Source organism: Eublepharis macularius, chromosome 3 (genome assembly GCF_028583425.1).
Source record: "Eublepharis macularius isolate TG4126 chromosome 3, MPM_Emac_v1.0, whole genome shotgun sequence".
Taxonomy (NCBI): Eukaryota; Metazoa; Chordata; class Lepidosauria; order Squamata; family Eublepharidae; genus Eublepharis; species Eublepharis macularius.
Window position 1 is genome coordinate 167198314 of NC_072792.1, and position 18869 is coordinate 167217182.

Genomic DNA, 18869 nt, shown 5'->3' on the forward strand with positions numbered 1-18869 from the left:
AATGAAACCCCACAAAATCTGACCTTTCTCCTTCTCAACAACTTTCTCAGGTTTATGTTACCACCAAGCATCATCATTACTACTACTATGGTTATTATTCTTTGCAGCTGTTAACGGTGCCCTGGGAAGGGGAGGCAGAGGGAAACAAAAGGGGGAAAAACCCGACGGCTTCCATTCCCATCCGCATCTTTTCTCTCCGGCTCTTTGCTGCTTCTCTTCCAGGCAGCAGCCAGGGATGCGCGGCGGAGACGGCAGGAGAGGGTGGAAGGCGGGGGGAGCCTCGGCTGCGGCCGCCTCCCTCCCTCGCTTTGCGCACTGCACGCCGGGCTAACATGGCAGCTTCCTGTCCCCCTTTCGGCTCTCCTCTCGCCTGACCACCTCCCCGCAGGGGCTCCTCTCCCGGCCGAAGGCTCCCGCCTTGCGCCGGGCATGGAGAAGAGCTCCAGCTGCGAGAGCCTCGGCTCCAAGCCGGACGCCGCCGCCGCCGCCACCCGCCAGCCCAGCATGGATTCCCTCTCCAGGTGAGCGTGCCGTGGGTGGGGAAGGACTGCCGGGCCGCCTCTGAGGGGCGCTGGCCAAGCCGGGGATGGAGTGGCATTTCTGGCGACTCCGCCCCGCCTCGCCCCTTGGCTGAGCTGGGAGAAGGGCCAAAGATGCTGAAGGCGCCAACGGGCGCGGTGGGGCGTGGGGTTGCCAACCTCCAGGGGGTGACTGGAGATCTCCCGGAGTTACTACTGATCTCCAGGCAACAGGAGTCAGCTCCTCTGGGGAAAATGGCTGCTTTGGAGGGTGGGCTCCACTCTTATACCCCAAAACCTGCCCTCCCCAGGATCCAAAATTTCCCAACCTAGAGGTGGAAACCCCCAATTTGGGAGAGGGGTTGCGGAGTGGGGAAGGGCAGGTGCAAGATTCGAGTCTAGTTGCAGCTTAGAAACCAACTATATCTCCAGAAGAAGAAAAGAACAAGAGTTCAGTAGAACCTATAATACAGGATCCTATATGAAGAAGTGAGCTGTAACTACCACAAATTTTGCTAGTCTTATAGGTGCTACTGGACTCTTGCTCTTTTCTAATACTATAGACAGACTAACACGGCTACCTATCTTGATATATCTCCAAGGTATGAGCTTTCAAGAGTCAAAGCTCCCTTTATCAGATACTCTTGAAAGCTCATACCATGGAGATGTATGGGTAGCCGTGTTGGTCCACAGTAGAACAGCAGGATTTGAGTCCAGTGGCTCTTTACAGATCAATACGTTTTTCAGACTCTTGAAAGCTTATACTCTGAAAATCTTGTTGGTCTCTAAAGTGCCACAGGACTCAAATCCTGTAGTCCTGGAGATCTAGTTGGTCTCTAAGGTCCCACTGGACTCGAATCTTGCTCTTCTGTCGAAGAGCAATACAGCCACTCACCTTAAACTTATGCTACACGTGTTTATAATTCAGAAGTCTTGCTGTTGTAGTAGAAATAGACATGGGTTGAGTAGCCTTAAGAATGATTTTTATGTGTGTTAGATTGACATTTTTGTTATTTAAGGTGCTCCTAGGGTGGTCTTCATTTCTGCACATGCTCAGACACTTTCCTTTATAACTACATGGAGGGGGTACATCTGTTGCAATCCTGTTCACATGACTCATTGACCCTGGTGAGATTTCTTCTGAATAAACGTGAGACGATTGAGGGGTTCATTCAAGTGAGCTGGCCCACTTGTTAACCAAATTATTTGAATAAGTAGGGTTTGGAAGACTGGAAATTCCCCCCAATCCTTAAATGCAGGCTGATGTGTAAATCTCGGATTGTAAGCCATTTTAGCACCAGTCTAAAATCCTACATCGTAGTTTGGATTGAATAATACGGAATTTATTTCATTTATTGTTCCGAATTGTTTATCGTCATGTTTGGTTCAGATGACAGCTCTGTTTCAAATTTCTACAATTCCTAATCCTATTACATTGCTTATTAGCTGTATCACCATATTGATTGCATTGATTTACAGTGTGTAATTCATTTTGAGTCTCAATAAGAAAGATGGACTATAAAAATGTAGATAAATTTAAAAAGAGATATTTATACCCTGCTTTTCTCTCCAGCAGCTTACAAAACCTTCCTCCTGTCCTCTGTTTGATCTGTATGACAACATTGTGAGGTAGGTTAGACTAAGAGGGAATGTGCGTATCCCAAGGTCATCCAGCAAGCTTCATGTTTTGGTGAGGATTTGAATCTGGGTCTCCCAGATCCCAGTCTGACATTCTAACCTATTTGGAATTCAGGGTTGTGGTCTTGCAGTGCAATCTGGTAAAGGGGAAATAAGGCCAGAAAGACATGTGACAAGTTCAGTAGGCAGCGGTTAGAGTGGCGAGTCCCTACTCTGCCTTAGAAATTTGCTGGGTGACCTTGGGCCAGTTGTCTTCTCTTAGCCTAACCTACCTCACAGGGTTGTTGTATGGATAAACGGAAGGATGGGAGAGTGATGTATATCCCTATGATCTCCTCAAGAGCAAGGTCAGGATAAAAATATGCTAGATTGATATTAATTTCACATCATCTGTAGGTTTGTAAATAAGGCCCAAACTGCTTGTGACCTGATTGGATCCCCCAATGAATCTTCTGCTGCAAAAAGCTACAAAAGAGGAGGGCCTTGATATGGATTGGGGCAGTTGCCCTGGGGAAGAGGATACTGAATGATACCTTTGCCTTAGGATATGCCCCCCCCCCCGCCTAAGAACAGATTTAACCATCTTCTTGCACCGTGGCCCCGATCCACATTCTCCTCTGCAACTACTTTTTGCAACCACGTTATGTGTTGTGGGGATCTTAGGGTTATTGCGTGTTGTTTGATCCATAGAAGCATAGAGAGAACTGTTCCCCCTCCTTTTAAATTTGATCTACCCTGTGCCCCCTGCCCCCACCCTGAGAAATAGCACATGGTACATTAGGTGCATGGGAAATATTACCATATGTTACTAGGACTACAATCCTGTGCACGTTTGCTTGGAAGTAAATCACATTAAGTTCCATGGGCCTTACTCCAAAGTAAATGTGCATAGGAGTTCAGCCTGAATTCCAGCTGCTGAGAACGCATGTGTAGAATTAGACTGTAAACCTTTAAAGTTTTCTGAAGGGTGCGGAAAAACTACTGCATTTTCTCTGACAGCTGCGTAACTATTTTCATCTTTTCTTTTATGGGAGAGCAAATCAGTAGCCTTGAAAAAGCTTCTGATTAGGATCATACAAATTTCTGAAAGCAAATTTCTCCCTTTTTGTGTATGTGCTGTCTTTCATTCCCTCCCCTCTTTCATGGAATGTATAGGGGATTGTCCTGGATTTACAAACAGGATTGCAGCTGGGTCTTCACGTTATTGGGCTGGAAAAGGCAAAGGAAACTGTAGGTTGAACTCTCAGAGTTGTTTTGGAAGATTCCGTGTAGACATTGCTTTTGTTTTCTTTCTGTGACCAAGACAGCAGTAGCTTGGATTGAGAAGAAATTCATTAAGATAGCTTTAAAAGGGGACTAGACAAATTTGTGGATAGGTATATTAACAGCTGTTTGCCTTGATGGCTAAGTAGAACCTCCATGTTCAGAGGCAACATGCTGCCAGATTCCAGTTGCTGGGAGGGGTAAATGGCAGGAGAAGGTTGTTGCCTTAAAACTGTGGGGGTCCTGAAGAGATCTGGATAGTTGTCATACAACAGGATGCTCAACTAGATGGGACTTTTGTCTGATATTATCTCTAAGTCATATAAATAAATAAATAAATATTAGGTGGAAATACTGTGTGTTGTAGGCATGCCTTTCTCCTGTGGCATGTTGCTTTATTGATTTGCTCAAGGCACATAAAGTTGCTTTTTACTGAGTTAGGCCATTGGGCAGTCAAGGTCAATGTTGCCTAATCTTTCCCAGGTGTCCGGTGGAGGCTCTTCATATCTACTGCCTGATCTTTTTAACTGGAGATGCTAGGGATTGAACCTGGGACCTTCTGCGTTCAAAGCAGGGGCTGTACCATTGAGCTATGACCCCTCTGCTAGTGGCCTGTGCTCCTTATGCTTCCTTGGTTTGCATCCATTTTCTAATGGCACGTTTTGGATGCCGGATTGTGCAATCCTAAGAATGCTTTCTTATGGAATAGAGATAAGTAGCGTTCTTGTTTAGAATCATCCTCTTAAACTGGCAGGAAGATGGTGTTTAGATCATTCTGCTTCAGGATAAGCAGATTGAACTGGATGAATTTGGAGGGGTGCATCCCATAGTTCACTGGCAGAACACGGTAATTTTCAACTCTGGACTTAATGCTCTTATACGAGGACCCTAAACGGCAATGTCTGTTTCAAATGCAAAGCTACAGCCTGTTTTTGTAGCCCTTCTGCAGAGCCCCTGAACAAGAGCCCCAGACTACCCCCCCCCCCCCGCAAAAGTCCGACCCTGACAACAATACTGGCTTTGGAGACAGAAGGATTCTGGTTCAGTCCCCAACATTTCCACGTAAAGTGTCTTGGGAAGCTGGTAGGATTGGCAGATGCCTGGTGCCAGTGGGGAAACCCTCACCAGTGGTCCCTGCCCCCCGCCCCCAGTGCTGAATGGACCATGTGGGGGGGACATCGTTGCACAACACCATGACATCCCTTCTTGCTAGGTCTCCAGAAGTGCCATTGTTGCTCAACACTCCAAGAATTTCCCCAATCTCTTTGGTTTTTACCATAGAGTTTCAGGAAAACCTTAGGGCTTTGCACAATGCAATGATATCACTTCCAGTTATGCTCAGTATAAAGCTGCTTCTGATTTATTTGTTTACTTCACTTATACTCCAACTGTGTCTGCAGTGGGGAATGTCTCTTCTGGTTCCTTCCAGTTCTATGATTCTAACTGTTCTTTTCAAGCCATCTTAAAAATTAGGCACCTGAAGCAATGCTATGTGGGATTCTTGCAACATTCCCTGGAAAAGAATCCATGTTTGCATGGAATACTTTCAAAGGGTGGGGAAAGCAGTCCAGTGATCCCCTCCCCCAATTGGTGCTAATTGGGTTAAAGCAAGGAGGAGGCAGGCTGTGATGTTTCTGTATTCTAGTACAGACTGTAGGATGGATGGAACACATGCCATCTGCTTTTCTATTTTGAGGCCTGAACATATTATTTCATGCTGAGGCTTTGGTGGGAGAGTGTGTCGTGCATGCTTTAATTTGTAGGCAGTTGAATCTCGGGTGCGTAACTGTTTAGTGCAGTTGACTGCGTGTTATCAAAACTGTGTATACGTTCCATCATTTAAAACCAAAAAGATGAGGAGGAGGAAGAGGGGAAAGCAGCAGCAGCATAATCTGTCACCAAAGACATCCAAATCCAACGCCTTAATTCTGCAAACGTGGAAATTTTACAGTTTTTTGCTTTATTCTGCCAGCCAATCATGGGGGAAGACAAGGGTAGAGAGCTAGGCAAGGTGTCGTGGAATCCATGCCTGCTGACTGCTGGGAATCTCACCAAGTGTTTCTGGCTTCTGGGGACATGATATGTAGTTCTGTCATTGGCTTCCTCCCAAAGTAGCCATGATTGCTGGGGTTTAGGGGGACTGAAGTTCTAACAGGAGTTGGTGAGAAGAGCTTGATGAGATCCTTGGGGAAGAGAATGAATTTGACCCTGATTTTTTTTCCCCCCAGGCATTTCCCATACATTCCCAACCCTGACTTTGTAGCTTAAGGGCTAGAACCATGTTTTTTAAAGTGAAGCCTGGATTCTCTTAAGAAACTGCATCCTATCGGCATTACCAAAGGAATGTGTTGTTAGGGTGCTTTTGCATCATGAAATGTATGATTCAGTGATGGATGGGGATAGTTCCTTAAGAGCAGGCTGTTGCATTTCAATGGGTGTTGGCTTTCTGTTCTTGGAGCCCAGCAGGAGATCCTAACAATCCACGCTTTGTTTGCTGGGTGGTTTACATGGACTGCAGCCTTTTTGTAATCCCCCACTCTCCCCAGATTTTTTAAAAAATGACTAATAGTGCATGAACATAACTTTGGACACTGTAGTCTATTGTGTGTTGATACAGAGGAGGACTGATGCTCTTAGAAAAAGCTCACTCATGGTCCGAATATAGGATACCTTTCTCGATTACTTGTCCGGATATATGTCCTGGTCCGGATAGAGATTCAGCAGTAGATGCTTCTGAATTTGTGTCCTCTCCTGTCAGCTACATTTTCTTCCAGAGTCAGACATAGAATTGTTTACAGTCAGCAGTACATTTTGCCGAAGCAAGTAATTTAAAAGGCGTTAGAAGTTTTCAGAAGCCAACCATGTGATTTCTGATTCTGAAAGCAAAGCGTATTTTCTCCGAGAATGGCAATCTTCAACTTTCTACCTTGACAGAAGCCTTCTGCATCATTTTGTTTGCCCCAGAGCCTGTGCATTGCAGAGAACTTTGGAAAGTGTTCTGTACTGCGCACCTGATTTATCCGAGGATGCTGATCAGGGCGGTGAAACCTCAAAATCACTAGGCATGATATTGCACAGTTTCCAATTACACTATTCCAGTTTCTGACATGGGTTTTCCCTGCAATTCTCCCCGCTCCCCAAGAGAGCTTTTAAGAACAGTACTGTTAAAATTGATGTCTTTTTTTGTGTCGATCGCATAAAAATGAAATATAATTTTTTAAAAAATCGCTACCAAAAAACAACTATCAGCACGAAAAGTGGTGGAAATCAAAAAGGCTCATATTCATACAAAAATAAAAAGAATTGAAAGTGATGGCAGTGTTATTCCGGAAACTGTTGTATTAACAACAACATTCAATTTATATATCACCCTTCAAGACAACAGCCACTCAGAGTGGTTTACAAAGTATGTTATTATTATCTCCGCACAACAATCGCCTTGTGAGGTGGGTGGGGCTGAGAGATCTCTGGAAGAGCTGTGACTGACCCAAGGTCACCCAGCTGGTTTCAAGTGAAGGAGTGGGGAATCAAACCCGGTTCTCCGGATTAGAGTCCTGCTGCTCTTAACCACTACACCAAACTGTCTCTCTGTTGGGTGTTCCCTTGGTGTAACAGCACAAGAAGAGTCATGCTGGATTAGACCTAGGGTTGCCAGCCTCCAGGTAGTGGCTGGAGATCTCCTGGAATTACAACTGGTCTCCAGGCCACAGAGATCAGTTCACCTGGAGAAAATGGCTACTTTTGGGGGTAGACTTTATGGAATTATGCCAGGCCAAGGTCCTTTCCCTCCCCAAACCCCACTTTCTACAGGTTTCACCCCCCCCCCAGATCTCCAGGAATTTCCCAACTTGGAGCTGGCAACCCTAATTAGACCACTATGCACAGGAATGATCATGGTCTGTTGCTGTAGATCTGTGATCTTCAGTGGCCTGGGAACTATATGTGGCTCTTTGGCATGCCTTCTGTGGCTCCTCTGAGTGCCATTCGCCAATGTGACACCTGCTTCATGTTTCAGGAAGTGAGGAAGGCCTTTCTCCACTGGGGCCTGCAGTTGGTAGGTGGTCCCCACCTCAAAACAGCCACCACCACTATAGGAATGGCTAAGCTGCAAGGAGCACTGAAGTGCAGGCCTCATGCCAGGGACAGGGGTAAATAGGGTTGCCAGCCTCCAGGTAGTGGCTGGAGATCTCCTGGAATTACAACTGGTCTCCAGGCCACAGAGATCAGTTCACCTGGAGAAAATGGCTACTTTGGGGGTGGACTTTATGAAATTATGCCATTCCACGGTTCTTTCCCTCCCCAAACCCCACCTTCTCCAGGTTTCACCCCCCAGATCTCCAGGAATTTCCCAACTTGGAGCTGGCAACCCTAGGGGTAAACGTGACTCTTTTCATTAAAGGTAGTTGTGAAAGTGTCTCCACAAGATGTGGCGTACCATTGCTGTAGATTTTCTTACGTAAAAATGTTCCTACTGCTACTACAAATTCTGAGCAAGTAAAACCTCCATCTTAAACAAAGCATTTCACTCTTTCCAAAAGAGAAAATGTTTCATGAGATCTTTTTTCAGTGCTCTCAAAAATTTCCAATTTTCTAGAAAAATCCTTCCCCCTCTCTCAGTATTTCTGAAGGTGATTTTTGTGGGCCTTCATAACTTTCGTCTAAGCCTCTGTCAATGGTCTGGTATGTGGGTGGAAGAGACAACAACATGTTAATATTGGAGCATGAAATAAATCACAGTCTGTGGAGAGGAAAGCAAGAGTGCAGTGTGGAGCTGCCATTTTGGGTGACACCTTTCATTTGCCTCTTAACAAATGGGCTGCTGGGTTTAGCCCAGAGATCTGCCATTGGCTGACTTCTACTAACTTCTGCATTGACTGCAAATGTTGTTTCTTGTCAGTTGTTTCCCCTTCTACATATTTTTAGTTTCTGTGGTAATAATAATCGGAATGGTTCACTGATTAATTGGACCTCTCTATGCTTTGGTCACTCCTTGTAAATTCATTGAAGGATGTGGATAAATTTATGGGGATGTTTTATGCATTTGTAAGGGGGGGGATAGCTTTCAGAGACTCAAGTTGCAACTAATGGGAATTAAATTTCCAACAAATTTGCTTCCTTCAGACGTGGGCCGTTTCCGCACGGCTTACCTCAATCCGGAACGCTGCGCAACATGCTGAAAAAAACGCGGAAGATCGCGTTTTCTCGCGTGAGTTTTTTGTGATGTTGTGCAACATTGCGTGAAACGTGCGTGAGAAAATGCGATCTTCCGCATTTTTTTCGGCATGTTGCACAGCGTTCCGGTATGGAAACGGCCCCACATTAGGACCTAGTGTGAGCTTTTCACATCTGTAGCAAATTTCTCTGCATTACTGAAGGTTAAGCACTGATTGTCTCTGGACCACTAAATCAGTGGCTGTAAGAAATTTCTCCAGAATATGCAATTCTGCAAAACTGAATTCTCTTTCTTTTCTTCCCCTTCTCTGGTTCTTTCCACAGTGCATCCACTTCTCAATCGGAACATTCCACAAGGACAAAATCTGCTTCTGTCGTCTCATCAGATTCCATCTCCACCTCCACAGAGAACTTTTCTCCAGATTTAAGGGTAAGTGTGAAAGACAGTGAAATTGTCATGCAAAACAGTTTTTAATGGATTGTACCATGTGGAAATGTCGAGTAGGGCAGCAATATGTTGGTGTCCATTTCCATGAAGGAAAACATTTCTACCTCTGGAAAACAAACTCTTCTGGGAAGAAGACTACGGCTTCAACCTCTCTCCTCATGTATATATTTTCTATGTGCAGGGAAGGTTTTTTTTTATTGCCGAGGAGCATTCAAGCATGTATTTGTCCCCTGCAATTTGTTTAGTAGAGACCAGAAAAATGCAGCCTGCATGTGTAGAACAGACGTAAGTGTCACATTAATCAGTAAAGAGTGCATTAATGTCCTGCTTATCTGGAGACTAGAATGTTCTGACGAAGTGCATCTGGTCTCTGCAGAGTTTGCTTCAATCTCTGCTGGTCTATTCCCAGTTTGGGCAACCAAAGAGGTTGAAAGAAAAGAAAAAAAAACCCTTATACGTACAAGTACCAAGACTAATGCCAAAAAAACTGAAAAATAACTGTCAAAATTTTAAATAAAATGTACATATAATTGGTTACATCAGGGCCCCCAGCATTTTGAGCCTGAGGGTACATTTGGAATTCTGACACAAAGTGTGGGTGCAGCAACAAAACGGCTGCCACAAATTTGCTGCCGCAGGAGGCATAGCCAGCCACAAAATGGCTGCTACAGCTTACCTTCAGTCACAATCAGTCCTTGTGCTGTGGAAGCAGCTTCTGCCAAAGTAATGTTGTTAAAAATCTGCACAGCCAATCAAATCTCCAGTGACCCATCAGAAGCCATGCTTGGCAAAAGCCTCACTCACTTTCTACAAACTGTTGGTGGGCATTAGGAAAGGTGTCAGCAGGCACAGTGGTGCCTGTGGCACCATGTTGGGAACCCTTCGGTTACATGTCTATAGTGATGTATGTAACAGTACTTGGTCATTCTTAAGATAACTGTAAATGTATGACACCCTTATGTGTATGGGTGCATTTGTTCAATAGTTTTTACACTAAGGGAAGGTTCTTATATATAGAACCAAAGTGATAATTGTTTTAGCCATACAGTTTTAACTCTTGAAATTTTATTAAAGATTTTGGTGCTTATTTTTCAGGTTTTTTGGCAGTGGTCTTGGTGCTTGTATGTATAAGGGTTTTTCTTTCTTTTTTGTTCTTTCAAACTTTTGGGTTACCTTTCTCGTACCCTTTAAACATTTTCTGTTTTGGATTGACGTTTCTTTTTTTTGCTTCTCCCAGTTTGTACAATCTAGATAACTGAGATGGGTAAGTATTGTGTCCATACTGTCAGAGTAAACAGTAGCTACTTCTTCCTGAGCTGTAGTGTCAAGTGTGGGTACAGGGCACTTGTCTTGCTCGAACTATTCCTTCTTTTTTTTCATTTGATACAATACCATCCCCTCTTGAGGAAACAACTTCTGTGTTTTCATGTAGGACCTGTTTTGAATGTGAAACAACCCTGTTGTGGGGGACATAAGGGGGAAAATCTGGGTAACTTTCACCTCATTTTTCTGATGAGGTAAATTTTCACATGGGGAGAGCAGGACTTGAAATTCTGATTTTTCTTTTTTTAAAATGGAGAGCTGCATTGTAACAACACTATTTTTAAAAATCTGTAGTCTGACCTTGGATGGTTTCTCCCAACTATCTACATTTTTGATAAAGGAGATGGCCGCAGGAAACGAAAGCTCAGATTCCAAGTGTTTGTCAGCATTAAGGGTCTCAGCAGGGCAGATCTCAGTTCCTGGCACTTTTGAGACAGAATCAAGTTAGTCCTTGTTATTATATCTTGGTCAGCATTTCAAATTCCGGCTGTTTGTTTAGGACATTGGTTTTCAAATTCTGATCCATTTAGTTCTTAGAAGATCAATAACAAAGGACAAAGGGTTTTTTTCTCTCTCTCTGAGAGATGGTCTTTCCCACTGCTACTGACCATCTCCTGCCTTTGCAGGAGAGTGTTGGATATGTTTTTAGGTCCCAGTTCATATAATAGGCCTAACCACTCCCCAGCCTCATCTGAGGGCAGATCTTAGAATGTGACCCAGAATCCTCTGCAACACACAAGGAGTCCGTGGTAGATGCTCAGGGGTTCTTGGCAGATGGGTCCGTGGAAAAGTATACCTGAAGACAGAAAGGTAGTTCTAAGTCCACTGCCCTAGGAAAACACTGGCTGATTCCGCACTCGTTGGATAATGCACTTTCAATGCACTTCAGCAATCGTTTGAGGTGGATTTTTTGTTCCACACGCAAAAAAAATCCGTTCCAAATGATCTATAAAGAGGATTGGAAGTGTGTTATCCAACGTGTGCGGAATCACGTACTGTCTGGAAAGGAACAAAAGGAGCAGCAACTTTGCTGTGTGGCAGAAGAGCCTTTCTTTTTCCCAGAATCCCTTAGGGGTATGTTTGTCTGCAGCTCAGGACAATGGGAGGAGAAGATCAGGAAATCTTTGTGACAGGAAAGCAAGATCAGGACAGGGAAGCGATCCCAAAGGCAGCTTCAAATTGAGCATGACAGGTTACAGTGAAAAGCATCAGCAGATTGGTTGAGGGGATCTCTTGAGGCGTGCCTCGTAGTGCAGTTGCTGCCAGTCAGCCAGGCTATGTGGTGTTTTGGTGGTTATCCATTTGTATGAGGTGATGCCCATGTGGTTTAAGTTATTTCTAACCATGTCAGAGAAGCCCTGCACTGTTCCTTGGCATGTCTAGTTACTATTATCCTCGAGCATGTGTTCCAGTTCACACACAAGGCATGATTTAATAGCCTGAAGAAGTTGTTTGAGGCACAGACAGGAAAGAGAGAGAGGCTGTCAAGGAGTGGTGCCTGTTGCTTTAGGAAGGGAATAGTAGAGAAGGGAACCCTCTAACACTTGCTTTGGGCAAAGTAGCAAAGGAGAGCCTCCCATACACACAGTCCAGTCATTTTAATATGCATGCATCTCTGTCTGTAGCCTGCCTTATTCTGTGGGATATGTGTGTGGGCGACTAATTATAGCAAAGAATCCTACGTGCCTTTCCCAGAAGGAATCTAGATGAAAATATGAAATGAATAAGGAACTTCTAAGCAGTTTGGTGTAGTGGTTAAGATTGGTGAGATTCTAATCTGGAGAACCGGGTTTGATTCCCCACTCCTCCACTTGAAGCCGGCTGGGTGACATTGGGTCAGTCACAGCTCTCTCAGAGCTCTCTCAGCCCCACCCACCTCACAGGATGATTGTCGTGGGGATAATAATAACATCCTTTGTAAACCACTCCGAATGGGTGTTAAGTTGTCCTGAAGCACAGTATATAAATTGATTGTTGTTATTACTATTTATAGAATGGATTTAAATGTCCAAGAAGCTGTCATCCTTGTATCATATATACTCTAATTCTCAAGTGTAGCCCCATCAGTGGACACTTAAATCTGTGGATCGGGGCCACTTACATAGAAGGAAGATTTTCTTGCAAACAAGGGGGACCTCCCCCAGGCATGCAGACATAGCTGATAAGTTTTTAAAAAATGGAGGGGGTTTAAATACTGCTAATCTGAACAACATTGTCTGGACAAGTGCAAATAACACACCTCTGTCACCTTACAGAACACTACACCTCACCAAGCCAAGTGGCATTTCATCTCCCCCCCCACACACACACACACTCGAGCTGGCAACAGTGGAGGTGGAGGAGATGGGAGTATTCATAAGGAGACTGCAACCAAGAAATCAGAAGGAGATTGAGACTTGGAAAGGTAGCCATGAAGGAACTAGAAAAGATTGTTAAGTGTAAGGGTGTGTTGCTGGAGACCAAGATCAATATAATTCATATACTGAGAGCAGAACCACAAGTGACAAAAGGCACAGATTGGACACTTGTCAGCTTCCCTCAAGTTTTGATGGGAAATGTAGGCAGCTTGGTGGAATGTTGGACAAGTGACAGTTGAAAAGTCCATTGGACAGCAGTCAGAGAGCCAAGCTGCGAGACCAGGATGCCTACATTTCCCATCAAAACTTGAGGGAAGCTGACAAGTGTCCAATCTGTGCCTTTTCTCACTTGTGGTTCTGCTCTGAGAGGGTAGTAGCATTGGGCGTTCTTTAACTGGTTACAAAATAATGCAGGAGACAAAGATTAGAAGTTGGGAATGAGTGAACGAGAGTTAGATCAATGTCTTATTATAAAGCATAGGAAATGAGGGCTGGCTCGTCATGGTCAAGAAAACAATTCTGCTGTGATTTCAGATCGTCATATGAACTAATCTTTGGCTAAAGTAAAGCTAGCAATGTTTTGATGGGACAGTGGAAAAATTAAACAGGTTGATATGGCAGGACATTGTCTTACAAGAAGCTTTGCTAGATGGTTTTTGGCCCGACTTGTTCCTGTATGTGTTTAAGAACTCTAGCTCTGAGATATCTTTTTACTATTTTAACTGGGACAGAAGCCAAATTAACACTTGTAATTTCCCAGCTCCCTTTTTAAAAATTGGCTATATTGGCTACATTCCAAAACCTGGTAAAGATTTTAATTTTTTTTCTCACTTGGGCATGACTTCCCCTTTTGAACAGAAGTAATTTGCCTTTTATGACTTCCTACTTTAGATTAGTTTGAACCTTATCTAATCTGAATTTCGTCTGAGCTTCTTTTATAGCATTTTCTTAAAAAAAACAACTCAAGGCTTCTTGAAGAGATTTAATTCTGCTGAATTTCCCTTTCAACTTCCTTCTAATTTTTTAAAAAATTCTCTTTAAGAAATTTGTTCATGTGAAGTTAAATGTAATTGTCCTGGGCTGTTCATACAATTTTCCAGTCATTAATGGTGCAGTTCCCAGCTTGTTCAGAAATGTTTGTATTCCGGTCATCCCGTCTCAAGAAAGTTATTGCTGATGTGGGAAAGCGGTCATGGAGGGCAGATATGCAAAACAACCACTCAAGAAAAGAGTATGTATATGTGGGGCTGGAAAGATAGAAACTAGGGGACACGTACTCTTCGAGTGTGAGCTTTATCAAAATATTAGGGCAATCTTCATAACTCCAATTTGTAATCAGTTCCCAGGCAGAAATGACAGATTCTATCTAGATAAGCTTTTAGCCGATAAGGACCATGAAATTACATTAAAGGTGGCAAATTTTGCTGTGCAAGCCATCTGGATTAGGAAGCATTTTACAGGGGAAAATATTTAAATATTTTATAATGTTAAGGATTTTAATATTTAATAATTTGGTCTTAGGCACTCAGGTTTTAAGGTTTTAAATATTTAAGACTCTGTACCCTGAAATTTTAGTGAATAGATTTGTAAATAATATGACTTACCATGACTGGGTTGTATGCTATTATTGTGTGGTCTATGACCGTAATAAAGATTGACTGACTGCTGTTGTGGGAAAGGTACCGAAAAGGCAATCAAAACATTGAAGGAGTTGGAACGTATTCCCTATGAGTTTTTATTGAGTTTTAGGTCTTCCTCTTTTCCTGCTGCCTTCAACTTTTCCTACCATTATTGTCTTTTCCAGTGAGTCTTGCCTTCTCATGATGTGACCAAAGTACAATCAGTTTTTCATTGTAGCACCTAGGGAGAATTCAGGCTTTGATTTAGAACCCACTTACTTGTCTTTTTGGTTGTCCACGGTATCTGTAAAACTCTCCTCCAGACCACATTTCAAATGAATCATTTTCTTCCTTTCAGCTTTCTTCATTGTTCAACTTTCACATCCGTACGTAGTAATAGGGAATACCATAGTATGAATTACCTTGATCTTGGTCCTCAGCAACACATCTGTATCCTTAAGGATCTTTTCTAGTTCCTTCATGGCTGCCCTTCCAAATCTCAATCACCTCCTGATTTCTTGGTTGCAGTCTCTTTTTTGGTTGATGATTGAACCGAGAAATAAAAAATCTTTAATTTTTTTCATTGTCAGCCTTAAAATTGTGTAATTCCTCTGTAATCAATAAGAGTCTTTGTTGTAAAAATTTTCAGCATTACTTTGCTTGCATGGGAAATTAATGTAACAGGGTCATGGTGGATATTCATAAAATTATATTACCTTGAATGTCTGGTGAAGATGAAAAGGCAGTTTTTCAAATATTCCCAATAAATGCAGTTATTCATGATGCAGAGGAAGTGAACAGAGAGAATTTTTTCCTTATTCTTCCAGAATACTAGAACATGCAGACACCTGGTAAAGTTAATGGCAGTACATTCAAGGCCAGACAAAAATGTATTGCTTCACCCAAAGCTTCACTGATTTATGGAATTCAGCTTCCTGGGATGCAGTGATAGCCACAAACTTCGATGGCTTTAAAAAGAGTTTGAGCTCCTGGCAACAGACAGGAGGGTCGGGGGCAGGGACTTGGGAGGGCATGCTGCATGATGCCACTTTGGGGGGAAACCTAGAAGTGATATTGGGTGGCTCTACGAATCACCATGAGCTCTGTGGTTTTACTTGTGGGTTTTTAAGGAAGTGATGTCACAATGCATGGAAGAGAAGTCTATCAAGTGGCTGTTAGCCGTGATTTTTTGTAATCTGCCCTGAGTCTCAGCAAGAAAGGTGGACTATAAATGAAATGAATACACAAGTGATGGCTTTGTGTTCAGAGTCAGCGAGGCAGATGGCAACTGGAGAAAGGGTAGAATCTGTGCTGCTGCTGCTTATAGGCTCGTTGGCTGCTGTGGGAAACAGGATGTTGGACTACATGGACCATTGGCTTGTTCCAGCAGGGCTCATCTTAGGTTACAGGACCCTGGCCACCCTTGGTACTAAATCAAAGTTTACATCCTTTCTTGTCGGCTGCATGGCCAACTCTTTTAATCATGTATCCAATCTAGAAAGTTTTTCTCTTTATCGTGATCTGTTTAATGTGAATGAAATTGAAGATTGCTGTTCTCACAACCTTTTTTCTCTTGACTTGGTGCCTGATTCTTCCTCCCTTTCAGTTGCTCCTGCATTTCAAGGGCTTGCTTGCCATTGGTCACGGCAGGTTCCCATACAGAATATAGTATTATGCAAGAGTTGTCCCCCTTCCCAAGGACTGATGGAAATAACACACATCTTGCCATTCTGCTATAACATTCAAAGTGGTAGCAGCAATTAGTGGAATTGCATGATGAGTCCAGGGTAGTTGTCTGTAATGGGCAAAATAATCTTGTGATGATGATCAGAGTGAGAGGGTTGGCCATAAGGTTGCCAGCTCTGTGATAGAAAATTCATGGAGATTTGGGGGTAGAGTTTGGGGAGGGCAGTTTTGGGGAGGGGAGGGACTTCAGCAGGGTATCCTACTATATAAAAGCCAAGCTGTATTGGCGACAACTCACTTTTTATCCCCACAGAGGCACACTGAGGGACCTGCAGGTATGCTTGTGGCAGGATAAAAGTGAGTCATCAGTGCGGTGCAGCAACCCAGCAGGGCACTGCAGGGCCTTGGAAGGTCCACGCCGGGTCTCCATGCCACCTGCGGCAGGCCTCTGAGAGGCTGTGGAGCTGGTGGGAAGGCGCACATGGCCCAGCCGCAGCTGCTGTGGATGCAGCAGGAAGGCCACGCTGGGGGGGGGAGGTTCCCCGCTGCTAGAGCCCATTGTATTTCTTCTCACAGTGGGCTCTGTTGCTAGTAGTGCCATAAACCCCACCCTCCAAAGCTTCCATTTTCTTCAGAGAAACTGGTTTTTGTACTTCAGGAGATCAGTAGTAGTCTTGGGAGAACTTCAGCCTGGGTTGGCAACTCTAATTGGCAAGGTGACCTTGGGTCAGTCACAGCTCTCTCAGAGCTCTTTCAGCCCCACCCACCTCACAGGGTGTTCCTTGTGGGAATAATAATAACATGCTTTGTAAACCGCTCTGAGTGGTTGTTAAGTTGTCCTGAAGGGCAGTATATAAATCGAATGTTATTATTAATGTTACTATTATAAAAAAGTACACTAAAATAATAAAAAGCCATACAATTATCAGTATCAAAACAAGCCACAAAAACAACAACATCAAGCAGCCACAAATTATATCCATTTGTTTTCTCTTTCTCTATCCCTCTGGGTCAAATTAGATGTGAGCTAACCTTACTCCCCATTCTCCATTTCTTCTTTCAGCACTTGGTCACCTCAGGCCCTTTTCCCTGAGTCCAGTGCACCTCTGGAATTGGAGCTACACAAAGACACTATATGTGAAGGCACATGCATTTTTTAAAAGATGGCTGAAACCATTATGTGTACATGGGCCTCGTGTCTGTCTTCCCATCTAGGTCTGAATCCCATTCCAGGCTTGTTGAGTATCTCCCAAGCTCTGGGAGAAATCTTATCTAGGGCTACCTGACTACTCACACACAGTGATGGATCCCAGAGACCACGTAGCTGAGAATCAACAGCCATCCCTCTGTCACCCCGTTCAGACGCATGCAACCTAAAAAATAGCCCATGGTAACAAAATCCTCTGACTTCCCCCTGTTCCGTAGCCCCCCCAGTAGACCAAATTTTGCCCTCTTAGTTGCCCCCTCCATGTTTTCAAACATGAACATGTTTGTTAAGCATTATAGAAAAGGTAGAGAGGACACACATAACCTTGTCTTTTCTATAATGTGTGAAGCGTCTCTGAGAACCCTGAAGGTCATGCTGTAATTTCTTTAATAGTCACTGCCTGGTGACAGATACTGTTCCTTAGGTTTTTTAATGCTTTCTTTTCTAAAAATGGCACAGTTCCTAACCGTTGTGTGACTGCAGGGTTTTTGTTTTTTTTTAGGAGGGGATGCCCCTTATGTCTTTATGACGTGAAGGAATTTTGCTTATTTGAGCAAGATTCTCTTAATTTTGCCCTTCCCTGTCCTCTATTTTATAGCTCCCTCGTCATAGACCTGCCAAAGCCCAGGTTACAAGATATTGATTTAGTGCAAATTAGATCAAGGGAAGCCAGACGCGGTCAATCTTCTGTCTGAGGCAAGGAGAAAAGGAAGGCCTCTGAGCTTGTTCGCATTTCAGAAGACAGCCAAAAAAGAAGGTGATCTTAATAATGTTCAAGGTCCCTAGATGTTTGCATAGGCATTAAAAGTACAGCAAGGATGCTGTTTGGAAGCTATTTATGATTGTCATTCATGAGGAGCAGAAGGCTTAAGGGAATAAGTTAATGGCCTTGGCATGTCCTCTTCAGAGGTGATCCATTATTTCCTAACTGGCTACAATATTTCTTCCAATAATGAACTATATGTGATCTTCTTTTGCAAAGGGTAAGCGTTTTTCTTCTTCCTCTCCCCTCTAAGCTTGGTGAGTCTAAAAGAAAGGTGATCAGGACTGAAATTTAGATAAGATCTGCAAAATACTGGAACAGAACAAATTTGATAATGTATTTTGCCAATATCAGTGGGGGTTGTGTATTTTTAAACAGAATATTGGGTTTTTAAACTCTTGCTAGATCATTGAATTATGAGAGAGACTCTGATCATCTCTCATGTGGGACCTTTGCTTTGTGTTCCTAAGTGAAATTCATCCCTTGATACCAAAACCCGCATGATGAAAATGATGTTGTACAATATTAGCCTTTTTTGTTTCCTTAGGAAAAATGACAGAAAGTCAGTGCCTCTGTCCCCATTTACAGACATGCAGTGCTGATATGTTTCATTAGAAGAAAGAATGCACAACTTCACAACCCCAGAACTCAAGCTGTTTGGACATCCTTTTTCAAGCTTCTGAGGAGTTAGCCGTGTTAGTCTGTAGTCGCAAAATAGTAAAGAATCCAGTAGCACCTTGAAGACTAACCAACTTTATTGATGCATAAGCTTTCAAGAACCACAGTTCTCTTCGTCAGATGCGTGGCATGCATCTGACGAAGAGAGCTGTGGTTCTCGAAAGCTTCTGCTACAATAAAGTTGGTTAGTCTTAAAG

At 43.4% G+C, this 18869-nt stretch overlaps 1 protein-coding gene across 1 annotated transcript in view; it reads left to right on the forward strand.

Annotated features, from left to right (window-relative positions):
• Positions 1 to 332: 332 nt before the first annotated feature.
• Positions 333 to 18869, forward strand: part of MTMR2 (myotubularin related protein 2) — a 49218-nt gene continuing 30681 nt past the window's right edge. The window contains exons 1-2 of the mRNA XM_054974934.1: positions 333 to 521; positions 8916 to 9021. Of these exons, the coding sequence (XP_054830909.1) occupies positions 430 to 521; positions 8916 to 9021 (198 nt within the window). The 5' untranslated portion in view covers positions 333 to 429. The remainder of the gene's footprint in view (positions 522 to 8915; positions 9022 to 18869) is intronic.